At 32.6% G+C, this 13,892-nt stretch overlaps 2 protein-coding genes across 4 annotated transcripts in view; one reads left to right on the plus strand and one right to left on the minus strand.

Annotated features, from left to right (window-relative positions):
- Positions 1-13,892, plus strand: part of LOC125809192 (uncharacterized) — a 511,850-nt gene that overhangs the window by 163,422 nt on the left and 334,536 nt on the right. The window lies entirely within an intron of this gene.
- Positions 3,339-13,892, minus strand: part of LOC125809129 (protein PIR) — a 53,948-nt gene continuing 43,394 nt past the window's right edge. For both annotated transcript variants that reach the window (XM_049488768.1, XM_049488769.1), the window contains 4 exons: positions 12,393-12,600; positions 5,791-5,963; positions 5,137-5,343; positions 3,339-3,676 (listed from right to left, as the gene is read on the minus strand). In XM_049488768.1, the coding sequence (XP_049344725.1) occupies positions 3,482-3,676; positions 5,137-5,343; positions 5,791-5,963; positions 12,393-12,600 (783 nt within the window). In that variant the 3' untranslated portion in view covers positions 3,339-3,481. The remainder of the gene's footprint in view (positions 3,677-5,136; positions 5,344-5,790; positions 5,964-12,392; positions 12,601-13,892) is intronic.

Consider the following 13,892-nt stretch of genomic DNA (forward strand, 5'->3'; position numbering starts at 1 on the left):
AAGACTCACAATATGATTTCAGTTATAGTTTTCATGACATATTATATATGAGCATATATAGATTATTTTGAGAGGATTATTTAGCATCGAGCGAACGAAGGCCCTAGAGCCAAGTTTCAGAACTATGTGATACCATATGTTTCACCATTTTGCATGTGAATCCACACTAGCTAGATAGGTTTCATACCCTGTCAAGGTATAAGGCAGCATTCCCCAATTGGGATTGTCAGTTAGTGCATCATGAGCTCACATTATTTATGTCAGTTGTAAGAAACTCTCACTTAAAGATCACATACATACTTTTATAGTTTGAACATATATGATTATTTATGCAGTCACAGATATAGTTTTTAGACATGTTTTCAGTTTAAGTTATAAAATCGATTTTACTTTATCATCAGATGATAAAAGTATTTTTAAGCATCTTGCACACTATTTGATGTTTCTCTTTTCTAAATCTTAGATATGCAGACGTCATGTTTCTATTATTCAGTTTTAGAATATTTCCCAACCTTTAATTTGAAAATCATATTTCATACTACTCAGTTGACTTTATTTCAGTCTATCTTCAGAGCTATTCATTTAGCTCATCATTTTCAATTTTAGCTAGCGTTGAGACCTCCGTACTTTCGTAGAGCTCTAATTTATCTTGAGTATTAATAATTTATTTATTTTATTAGTAGAGTTCAGGTAGCCAAGGGTCTTGTCCGAATAATCTTTCTTAAGTATGTTAGAGGGTTCAGTTGAGTTATGATCATAGTTGTACTTTTTATAAGTATATGCATACTATACATATTTTCGCACTAGTCAGTATTTAGTTTTAAAGTATGTCAAGCCAAGGGTTCGTTCGGGTCAACAATGATTTTGAGTGCCAGCCATGTCCACGATGTAGACTCAGATTGTGACAATATTGCGAATCTACCCCCTCCTTCCACCCCAACACCTTATCCTCATCCACCTTATAGTGTTTTTCTAGATTATATATAAATATTTTTGAGTTGAATGTCTAGATGGTCACTTAATTTATAATAATTGACCACTAAACTCATTCAACTTTGCTTAATTAGCTTTCATGATCATTTTAATTAAAAAAAAGATATATATTTTGGTAACTATTTAATGACATGACAAATGTAATTTTTTAGAAAAAAAATATTTAAAAAAATTAAAATCCATATGCAATTTTATTGAGGACCCAACTCACCCTAAATTTTTTCCAATTCGTGACCTGACCTTAAAAAAATGAGTTGATTATATAAGAAATATCTTTAATAACGACTAACTAAAATAATATGATGGTTCTTTAATTTCTAACATTTTAAATATTAAAGATTCCCTTAATAATATTTAACCATCATATTTTTGTTGTTAAACGTTATTAAGAGCATTTTTAGATAGTCAATTCATTTTAAGCGGGGAAGGGTCCAAAATAAATCTAAATATTGATCTTAATTTTTGAAATATTTTTTCCTACAAATTTATATTTTCAATTAAATGACTCTGAAAGCTAACTAGACAAAGTTGGATGACTTTTAAAAAGTAAAACAAAGTAGAGTGACTTTTATGATCAGTTACTATAAGTTAACGGACCATTCAAACATTCAATTCAATATTTTTGGGATTATCTTTTTTGCTTACATACTAAACACAAAAAATAAATAAAAAATCACTTATTTTCCATAAATATATTATCCAAGACTACATGTTGTGTGACAAACATTTTTCTTCCTACCAATTAAACACACCCTTTTTAGTTTGACATGTTTCCTTAAGAGCTAATCATTATATCATGTTTAATAATTGGTCCCCCATTTAACAAAGACCAATATCTTTAACAATTTAATGTGAATAGGTGTTTTTCACCTTTTGTAGTTTGGTGGACGTTAATAATGTTGGTAGTTGATGTATTTTTCTAATTTCACAACAAAAGTCTTGTTAGCTAGGAAGAAAAAAAAGCACTGCTAAAGATCACAAAGAAGGAACATAGGAGTAATCTTGGGTGTTTAAAATAAGTTCAATACATTAGGACATTGCACACCTAACTTGCAAAGTGCAAAAATCAATTTCCTAAAAAGTGAAATTGCCAATTGGAAAAAAAATAATTTGTTGTAAATGACTCAAACAAATTAAAGCTGTAGCTGGATATTTTTTTATATTAAATTCTTTTGAGTGGTGGAGGGGAGTATTCATTATTATAGAAAAAGGGCCAAGTATAAAGTTAGGTGGAATGTAATTACTTTGTGTAAAACACAACTCATGTATGTGTCTCACATTTATTGTACTCCTTTATTATTGAAGAAAATTTAAAGAAAAACATTGAATGTCACAGTTGATCATCTTGCCTAACTCTTCAACATATTATCTAAGTAAATCTTATTGGAATTGGTAATGGTTTGGGATAATTGATTAATGATACCACAAGAAGCTTGTGTGGATCTAATTAAGGCATTTGTATGTTTGTATATCACTAGGGGAGCATAGACAGCTCTTTTTAAGCTGCTAATTAAAATGTAAATCAAGATTTGAAAATTACTTAGAGTAATTTTCTCACTAAAATTTGTGTGAAACAAAATTGATCAAAGTCTAGTATAGTTGTTGATTCTTGACAAACAAAAATAAGTCAAGGATTCCACCTGAAAAATACTTCCTTCAATCATGGAAAAGGTATCATAAAGCATTTGTGGTTAGTACACTCCAGCTTTAGCCAGTTCAGACTTGTCAATGTAAAAAGCTGTTTTACCCTAAATGATTAAGCTTTGTCTGAAGAAAAAGAAAGAAAGATTGACATGTACTCAAAAATACTTTTCATGAAAAATGTTATGGGAATGGAAGCAGAAGAGGTTATTTGTTACTGTCCGTTGCAAAGTATGAGACTCGAGTCCCTTATCAATACTGCAATGTACTGATGTGGAATTTATATAGTCTTGGGTTCTCCGATCTCAATAGCTAGTTTTTGAGATGTAATTCTCCCTAAATTGTATCAATGGTAACCGATATATAATGGTTGATGACACAATGCATTCACATTTACAGATTTATGTAAAAAACAAAGTTAATTTGGACACAATTCGTAGGAAATGAAAGATCTCTTTTCCTATGAATTCAAATCAATTGTCATTTGTGCATTCACGCACCTCAGAAATTCATTCATCTTCTTGGGCGATTTTCCCAAACATTAAAACATGAAAAAGAATCATTGGCCTATCAAATTATCCATCAAGCTGTGGAAAACATTAACAGCTGAAAGAGAAACAAGTGGCAGATTGACGAATCTGACAGTCATATGCTGCTCTTTCTCTATTATCTGTTGATTGGATCATTAGATGTTCAGTTCTTAATTTTACAATATCTATATCTATACCATCACCCAACAAGTAGGATCTTCATTCTCAGAGCAACAAGTACATCAATAAACATATATTACATACACAATAACAAGGGTCATACATGCAAGCTCCTGCAATGAAAATGGAAGCAGACCTCAGGCACCTTTCTGTGGCAATGTTTCAAAGGCGGACACAGTATTCTCAAATTTTATCCGATGCAGCGGTGCACCACTTTGTTTGATGGCACAAGCCTGTTTATCTTCCAATGGACAGCGTGCTTTCAACATTGAAAACACATGATTGTTTAACCTCCTTGCTTTCTTCATAGCTTCCAGCAAACCTTCAATACCCTGAAGATAGAAAGTGATGTTGGATGTCAAATATATGATATTCTACTTATCGAACTGAGAGTAAACAATAGTGATAAAAGAGAACTGAAGAGGATGTGAAATGTCCATTAGTTGTCGAAGTAAGCAATATGAATTAGTTGGGACTAGGATCTGGTACTTGTTGGTAGTCTTTTTAGTTTGGTTAGAGATTTACATATGTGAGGTCTAAAGAAGTACTAATTTTAGAAACCACCAAATTCATCTTAAAAGACAGATTATTCAGCATTGGAATGAATCAGGCAAATAGAGTGGAATACATATAGAAGATTCATATGCCTAGATCCCGCCGCTGAGATGTCCAGCGGATTCCTGGGCCTTGACGAATGGCTGGCCACCTTTTACGTTCGAAGAGCAGAAGGCCCAGGGCCACTACTAGTTCAGGATTAAAGCATTGTTGTTTATAGATCTTACATAAAACTTTCAGGAGCATAATTGCACCCCTTTAACAAACACATGATATCTTTCTTAAGATTTTTGATTCTGCTTAATCTCATTTGCTAGGTTTACCAACCTTCCTATAGTGATTGCTTAAAATATATCCAGATCACAGCTAAGGTCCTGGAACTGTTGAGTTATATAGTGGTTTCATATGAGTTGTGTAGGACTTCCATAAGGGTTTATAAAGGCCTTGGCTATTATACCAATTCCTCTTAGGCTTAGAGTTGTATGCTCTGATATTTTCACAAGATATCAAAGCACACAGATTCTAGGTTCAACTGTATTTACTCTTTTTAGACGCTCATGACTTGTACCACCATTTCTTGGGGGGTTATTTTATTTCCGCACGTTTGACTTTATAACTCTGCTTTGGTTAAATATCTGCTTTCAAAGCTTAATACTGTCTTTTCATAACTGCAAATGGACTTTGCATGATAATGGGTTCGCCTAACAAGGGGTTAGGTATCATCATGGCTTAGGCAAAATGGATCGTGACAAAAGCATGATGCAGAAAACCCATTTAAATGTCTTTCAGCATATCACCAAAAAGCCCAACTCCCAGTTCCCAATGACAGATAGCTGCGGAAAGGCATAAATTAGAAAACACAATATGTGCTCCCGGTTCACCTTCGCAATTCACTCAGTTTTGGGGTCATTAACATTATGTAGGAGAGATGGCTATACGAAATAAGAAGTTGGGTACCTATACTGAATCAGCCATTAATTAAATATACTATATATATATATATATATGTAGAGAGAGAGAGAGATAGAAAGAAAGCAGTGAGTGGAATGATTGTGCTCCAAGTAAGCTGTCACAATAAAAAAAATAATTGACACTATTTCCAATGATTTTAGTTAAATTAAATATAAACCATCATGAAGAGGAGAACATGCAGTAGAGTTTTGATTCTTACAGATGCAGTTCTACATGTTCAAAATAACTCAAAACATTATTTATTTGGTTAATTTGCAAATCATACCTGGAGGAAATTAGGATTCTTCTGTGTTGGCGATATTGCTACAGACTCCACCTCAGCAACATTGAGGACTTGATGGGAAAAATCAAACAATTCAAAATGCAATTGTTGCCCAAGCAGGTAGATTATTGTACATCCACCCCAGGCAACTGAATCGCCCAACATTTCGTAAGTGTTGGATTGTAGCTGAACAGATTCCTCCAGGTATTCCTATGGTTGACAACAAAATCAGATCAACAGTTTACACCAAAGATAATTCCATTATCTCTGACTATCAGATTACTAAACAAGTTCATATAACATAAGAACACAATTCTTCTGACACTATACTCTAACACTAAACACTTGACTCTATTAGACGAAAGTAGGAAAAAGGTCAAACAAAAGGGACAGAGGTATTCTTTTCTCAATCAGAAAAAGCTACAGGTAATAAGTTGTAATAAGTTGCAGGGATTCAACATAAACCATGACAGTCCAACTGATAGTTCTTGCTGATGTATTAATCAGGTAAATTTATAACCAGAGACCAACATGACGTGTGCACAACAATTTGCTATATTGAGATATCATCAGTGTTCAAAACCAATTAAAATAGGCAATTATAAGTGCAATGAAATTTTATAAAATAAATGAAGCAAATGAACTATTGTATCTTACGATTTGAAGTCCACTGAAAATCCGGTAGAAGTCCTTTGAAGTAGTAATATCAATAAAACCCGTCTTTGGGGCTGCACTCCATTTACTGCAGTATTTATCTAATGCAGCACTTGTAAAAGCAAGGGCATATTCCAACACACTTCCAGTATTAATATTGGCTTTGTACAACAAATCTGAAACAAAATGGAAAGTGGAAATGCTTTAAATGATACAAGAATAAAGCTGAAGAATTTGAGAAAGAAGAGAAGGCTTCTTTATAATGTTACATCCCATGAGAAGGGGTAGTTATACAATAAAACCTGTAACTAATTATGGGAAAGACAATATCTGTTATAATCATGCTAGTCAATTAACACGATCAGCTCTCCCCTTAATCACTCAGGTCGTTTGGTTGTTGATTGGAGATGAGTTACTAATGTATTAAAACTAGCATAGCTTTTATACATTGTTTGGTTACAAAATGGAAAAAATAATCTCCACATAGAATTTGGCATAAGTTATACAACTTTTGTTTGGTGTTTTCTATTTTCCACATAAAATACTGCCTTGCTAATACAATGCCTGGCTCATGCTTTTCTTTTTCACATAACTAATACATGTATAAGTTATGAGAAAATTATGTATTATTTTGTGCGAGGTAGAAGATGAAAGTAAAGAGCACTCAATATAGGCTAGGCTCGTTGGGCCGGCCCAGCTCAACCCATGATTTAATATGGTTGGATTGTGATTTCTGGATCCAATTTAAGAGTGCATTTTCTTAGCCCGGCCAAAGTAATCCCAGTAGCTCGCGAGGCTTGAGCGAGGTGGACTAGGCCGTCCCATTGGATAAATAAAGAATAAATAATTGAAAAAAAGCCGGGTTTTAAAAATAACAAGAGGAGTCCAAACTCAAAGTCTATTTAAACCATCATTTATTGATATTACAAAGTCCAAAACCCAAGTATTAAAATTAAAATACAAACTTAAGTTTATAAAATATGTTAATAACAAAAACACAAAATCCTAAATTTTCGAATAGTATCAAGTTGAAAGTTATTTAATTTCGCAAAAACTTTATGTCCGACAAGATCATTTTCTTGTACGGTGTACCCGAAGTATTTGTAAAGGATCGGTGATTTTCAGATTGAAGTCGTACAACCAAATCTTTACTTGAAAAAACAAACTTAATATGAGTAAGTATAATTAGAATTATTTTGTTGGTGAGTTTGAGAGTTGGTTAGAAGTAGTAACACCATGTAATATTGTCTTGTAAATATTTATATAGCATTTCAAAATTGGAATTTAAATTATAAAAATATATTTAAAAAAAAGGATTGGCCGACAGCCCACATAGTGATGGGTTGGGCTGGTTAACATAAAATGATAAATAATGAAACTAGTTAACTAAAATAGAAAAAACAATAATAGTGCGGACTTGTGGTAATGCCTTGTGCTTGTATTGATCCATATATCTAAGGTATGTTAACATTGTAAAGTATTAAAATCATACTATAAGACCATCTCCAACCCAACACCAAATCCTAAATTTGGTGTTTTGAGCTCCAACCCACACCAATTTTTACACCAAATTTGGTGTGTGAATAGTGTTACACCAAATTTGGTGTAACACTATTCATCACACCAATTCACTTTTTGAATATTTTAATATTATTTCACTATACAAACTTTTAATTAAACATTATATAAATTGTATGTTTTAATTAAATCTCTTGTATATTTAATTATTTTTTATGTAATATTTTTATAATATTAATTTTAGATATAAAATTTAGCTTTTTATAAATTAATTTTTCTATATATGACTTTTAAAAAAAATTAAATTTATGTTAATTCTACTGTAAATTATAATTGGATATAACTACAATTAACCTTCACAAAAATTAAAAACGCAAACATTGCTCATTTTGAACTACGTAATGCATTAATAGAGCATTTATGGGAGCACCATAGTGATCTTAAAAGTTGAATATTTATGTAGAATTTAAAATAATTTTTTCAATTATGTAATGTTTATTTAATTGTATGTCATTAATGATTTCACTTTTATTTGTATTATCCATTATTATGTATAATGTATAATATTTGCTAGCAATTTATATTATTTAAAAAATTATGGTACAAAATAATTTTATATTAAACGATTATAAAAGGAAATAATATGAATTATATATGGTGAATGTTTTAGAAAGAATTTGGTTTATGAAATAAGAAAATATAAATGAAATAAGAAATAATCACATATATATATATAATATATATATATATATATATATATATATATATATATATAAAAGAGAACCCTAGGACCGCCTACGTGGCACCACCACAAACAAGAATTCCCTTTGAATTTATTTATTTCTTAAACTAGCCTTGCCTTTCATGAATAGTTGTGACTTTTACGAAAAGTTGTGAATTTTAGAAAAGTTGCAACTTCTATGAATAGTTGTGACTTTTACGAAGAGTTATAACTTTTATGAAGAGTTGTGGCTTTTATGAAGAGTTGTGACTATTATGAAAGTTTGTGACATTTCTGAAGGGTTGTAACTTTTCCAAAGAGTTGTGACCTTTTCGATAAGGCACAATAAACATTTGTTCACACTACCCTTTGTTGTATATAAATAGAGGGATTTCCTGCCACTATTATTTGTAGGTTTTTTCCGCTATAGGGTAGTCGAATTCAAATACATGAATTAAGCTACTTATGAAGTTTGTTTCATTCCTCAAAGTTTTTTTCCTCCTATTTCATGAAGCTTAATATTTACTATAAGTCATAGTGATTCATGTCTATAACAATTTCTTTTTGCTATTTTGGTGACTTTTTTAAAACTATGTTAAAAATTTCAGCAAGGATGATTTAAAATTGATCTTCTCTTTGGTCCCTTTCTACAGGTTTCTTCATATAAACAAAGAAAAGTGATTTTAATTGCAACGCAATATTACTACTCTTGCACCTCTCAGTCCAAAACTCAAAACGCTGCTGAAATGGTTGAATTCATTACATTTTGTTCTTTAATAAACAAAACTTTTATTTTTTCCACTATTATTTGCAATTTTTTTTTGCTGTTGGGGAGTCGAATTCAAATACATTATTCAAGCTTCTTATGAAGTGTGTTTTATTCCTCAAAGTTTTCTTCCTCCTATTTCATGAAACTTAATCTTTTACTGTAAGTCATAGTGATTCATGTATATTGCAATTTCTTTTTGCTATTTTGGTGACTTTTTTTAACTCTGTTAAAAATTCCTGTGAGGATGATTGAAAATTTATCTTCTCTTTTGTCCCTTTCTAAAGGTTTCTTCATATACTTTTTGGGAAAATTGCTTGTGGGTTGTGCTATATTTGATAGCACACAACAACAAATCAGTGATAACTAATACGGAACCAAATATGAAGTTTGTTAAAAGAACCAAACAGATCGCTCTCTTGGTTGCCAGAGTTAGTATATTATTTTGATTGTTTTTTCTTAGGTACAAACATTTTGTATATCATTGCACTCTTCCTAGAATATTAGTATAGAGACAATTAGTCCACTACTTTTATCGAAGTTAACTAATTTGTCATATTTCTCTGTCTCTTCTTTTTGGGCATAATAAGAGATTAAAAATTTCTTGAAACTAACAAATTTCCAAAATACACTATAACAAAAATAATTTTTACCGGCAATAAATATGTACATTAACGAAGAGTGTTAGAGCCTTTACCGACATTAATTAATTGTCATTACATTCAATGTTGCTATAGACTTTAAGGACATATATAGAGAGTACCAATCGCCTCTGAAAATTCATATTTAGAGACAATTAAGCTATTAATTGCCATTAAAGATCATTTTTGTTGTAGTGATAACTCTTTCTTTTGATTACGTTTTTTGTTTTTTTATAATGAAGTAATAACTCTTTCTTTTAGCTTCTTTCAATTTAATTTGTCAAATGTAAACTTGGATACGGCTCGACAGACTATCTTTTTGAAATATATGTTGAGCAACATACCTTTTTCTTCTTGATTGTTAGGAAAGTAAGGTCATCTTTATTATTATTTGTGGATATTTGTGAGTTCAAGTGCTCACAAAACTATGCTGTAAGATTTTAATATGTTATGTGTCAAAATTTTGGTTTAGAATATCCAGTTGTTAACCGTTCCATTCAGATGTCACCTACTGCTTGGTTGATAATTGCATTAATTCTTTGTAACTGCATACTATAACCATAACAATAACTATGGTTCAATTCCAAATAAGTTGGGGCCGGTGATATGAAACCTAAGCAATAGCAATGACTATTCTGAGATAAAAATTTAGTTATTATGTTCTTGACAATATAGTGTGTGTATCGAAAATACGAATGTTACCGAATGATCATATGTAAGCTTAACAAAATAGTTCAATCCCGTGCAAAACACGGATAATTTACCTAGTAATATAATAATGAAGAAAGAAAAATATTCTTTTTTGGTGTAAAATTTGGTGCAGTGGGTTGGAGTTGATTACACCAAAAATAGTGCTGACACCAAATTTGGTGTTTGGGTTGGAGATGCCTTAAGTGCCTGGGAAAAGTGGGATTCGACTCATGTGGATAAAATGAACCTGCTAGACTGCTGAGCTAAGCGCGGTAATTGGCAACCTGCGAACTAGTTTGGATCAAATAGTTGATCAAAGGATTGAAGTTTAGACAAAACAATCAGATTGTATGGATGATCAAGTTGCTTGCATATGGCATCAACTTCGGTGTTTCAAGAGAACTAAACCACATAGACACCAACTTCATCAAAGGAAATATTCTTAAGAGATATTCTCACGAAACTTGAAATTAAATGATCAACTTGAGGATATTTGCACCAAATACCTTATTGGTCCCCGAATTAGTTGCATTTATAAGAAGCTTGATACAGATGACTTGTATGCACCATCTTAAAGGACAGTGTTAAGTATATTGTGTATATGGTAGAATCATGTAGATGTGGCGTCAATATGATAGAATCATGAACCTATAGTTTATATTAATTAGAAGCAATAAAGGAGATATTATTTCTTTGTAATTATGCAACTTTGATTTGTTTCCTAGTTTAGGAGGTGTACGTACTATTTAAATACCCAATAACTTAAGGTAATGATCAATCAATACATTCTCTAGTCTTCCTCCTATGTATTTCTCATTTCTAACATGGTATCAAAGAAGACAAAGGTCCTAGGTTCGAGTCTCACCACCACCATTATAAAAAAAGAATCAATGTATTTGGGCCAAGAAAAAAGAATCAGGCTCATATGTGAGGGACCATGTTAAAGACAAAATTAAGTCTTTATGATCTCTCTAACAAGTTAAGTTTTTAGATGAGATGGTTACATATTTCAATACACAGTTAATGGTCTCCATCACAATATCATTTCCATCTGTAGTCTTCTAGGAAATCCATAGTTACACGTTGCCAAATCCCGTTAGAATCACATAAAGTCTGGACAAAGTCAGAATATGGCACATTCTGTCTTGCATTGCTGACATGCCATACTATTCCCTCACTATGTTTTTCATCTATCCTGGTGATACCACGAAAACTATCCTAAACCTCTGTTATATTTGCTTGGATGTGGAGTGACCCCCAAGAGATGAAGAATGGATCACATTAAGTCATTAACTAGTTGCCACATCCTTGGTCCATCCTTACTCCCTATCCATATCTCATCATGGTACTACGCAAGCATTTAAAAGTATTATTTCCCCTTCCTTATCTCTGCCATAATTGTCAATTACCTCATTCACCTAATCAGGTTGTAGAGCAGTGTTGGAAGTGCATTAACACTGTTATTCAAATTTATTTGACAAAGCATCAGCTGCCAGATCGTTGGTCCCTTTTCTATATTGAACTTTATAGCTCAAAACTAGCAAGTCAAACAATTGTACTGTAAAACATTTAATAATCCTCTGCTGCTTATGAAACTTGAATGCATCAAAATCTTCCACTCATTAAATTCGGTAAAAAATTGGAAGTGACAAAAGAAAGGGAATATATCTTACTACTATAGAGTTTGCAACTCGACAATATAAATTTAATATTTTACTTAGAGACACTTATTAGCCACGAGAACCAATCCAGTTTTCTCCTTTGATCTTAAAAGCAAGTGGCTTCATCACTAGTGAAACATGGCAATGGAAATGATACCAAAACACTAAGAAAGACAAGGTATGGCAAGTTTGCAGTATCTTTCCAGGTCCATATCTAATAAGAGCAAGTTTACATTGTCTTTTGGCTCACAATTATCTAATAAACCTTTTTAAAACTTGCAAATATTCTCAGACGTAATATTAAAATAGAGACACATGGTCGGTGAGTATTCATATAGATGTTGTGGATTCTCAAGCGTTTATATACTAGAGTTTTCCTGTGCATTTAATTAAATTTCTCTTCTTCAAGAGGAAAAGGAGGACACGGTAAGCACCATGGTACTATGCATCATAGTGACATAGTCCAATGAGAAACGTGCCACAGAGAGACTTGGACAATGAAAAGCTTCCTATGATATCAGACTTAAGATGACATAACAAGTTGTTTAACGTGTCTGAAATCATATTGACGAGTTCATCAAAAGGCTGGATATTGAACGGGTACCTACCGGCAGCTTCTGCTTGTCTCGATATAGTGTGAAATGATGTTGGATTTTTGCAGTTAGGGTTGGACATGGTTGCAGTAGTTGCAGATTTAAACAGAGTGACCATAGGGCTATCTCCCCCTTCCTGAGAGTGCAATATTTGCCCATCAGCACCAGGAATCAAGCCCAACCAAGGAGCAGTTTGCATAAACTGGCGGGTATCGACTTCTCTCTGTTAAATACATAATACAATAGATATTAAAAATTCCTCTTTGTGGAATATTGTGTCACTATCACAACAATAAATACAATCAGTGTTCATGCAAAATAAGTTGATAACTGAAAAGAACCTTAAGACCATTGTAATTCAATGGTCCAAGAACAATTTACTTCAATACACAGAAGGACATAAATGGAGGACATGATGCATCGCCTACTGATCTACTTAGGCAGATATTCCTCAAAATGGAGGGACTCAAATGCATAATGCTAGAGGCACTGGTGACCTAACTAAGTGTGGGAATATTAGAGGGAGAGACAACAGGCAAAAGAAATGGTGGTACACCATTATAGCATGCATGCAGTGGATTGTTTGGAGGAAGGGAAATGATAGATGCTTTGAAGAAAGAGGCAACTACATTCAGAAGATCAAAATGAACTGTTTATGTTTGTTTTTATATTGGTATTGTGAGAAATATAGGAAAATAATATTATTGAATTGTTGTGTTTACATTATTACATTGAGAACCTATTTATAGACCTAGAATACAATCCTTTACCAAGTAGGATACTATTTAGTATTCCTATTTCTATTAGTATTCCTACTCTAACAGAATTGTATAAACCTATTCATAGTCTAACACTCCCCCTCAAGCTAGTGCATACAATTCATGTATCTAGCTTGTTACAAATGTAATTAACACGAGGACCGATGAGGGGCTTGGTGAGATATCTGCAAGTTGATCACTCGACTTCACAAAATTGACAATCAATCTCAATGTGCTTGGTCTTCTCATGAAATACTGAATTTGATGCATGATGCCGATAAAACACGGAGGGATAAAATTATAGTGTTGGAACTTCCCAAACCAAGCTTCCAAAGACTGTTTCAGACCATAGAATGACTTACGTAATCAACATACAAGGCTACTAAACTCCCCCTGAGCAACAAAATTAGGTGGTTGCTCCATATAGACTTCTTCACAATGCAACGGTTGTTGTAAGTGCTCAAAATCTAGTATAAAGTATGTGGATCATGTTGGAATCAATAGACGAGTCGATATTAAACAAGTCACCGAAAAATTGGCCGGAACATGCTCATATGCCGGAGTATTAGATTTGATGGCTAAAAGTGGTCACAATCTAAGATATAAAATTATATGGGTAGGGTCGGAATGATGGCACGACCCTGCTGAAAAATTATACGGGTAGGGTTGGAATGATGGCACAACCCTATGCAAATCAGATTTGAGGAGTCACCGGAAAGACGAATGGAACTATGCAAATCAAATCTGAGGAGTCACT

The sequence above is a fragment of the Solanum verrucosum genome, unplaced genomic scaffold (genome assembly GCF_900185275.1).
Source record: "Solanum verrucosum unplaced genomic scaffold, falcon-dt-bn FXZP01000062.1, whole genome shotgun sequence".
In the NCBI taxonomy this organism is placed as follows: domain Eukaryota; kingdom Viridiplantae; phylum Streptophyta; class Magnoliopsida; order Solanales; family Solanaceae; genus Solanum; species Solanum verrucosum.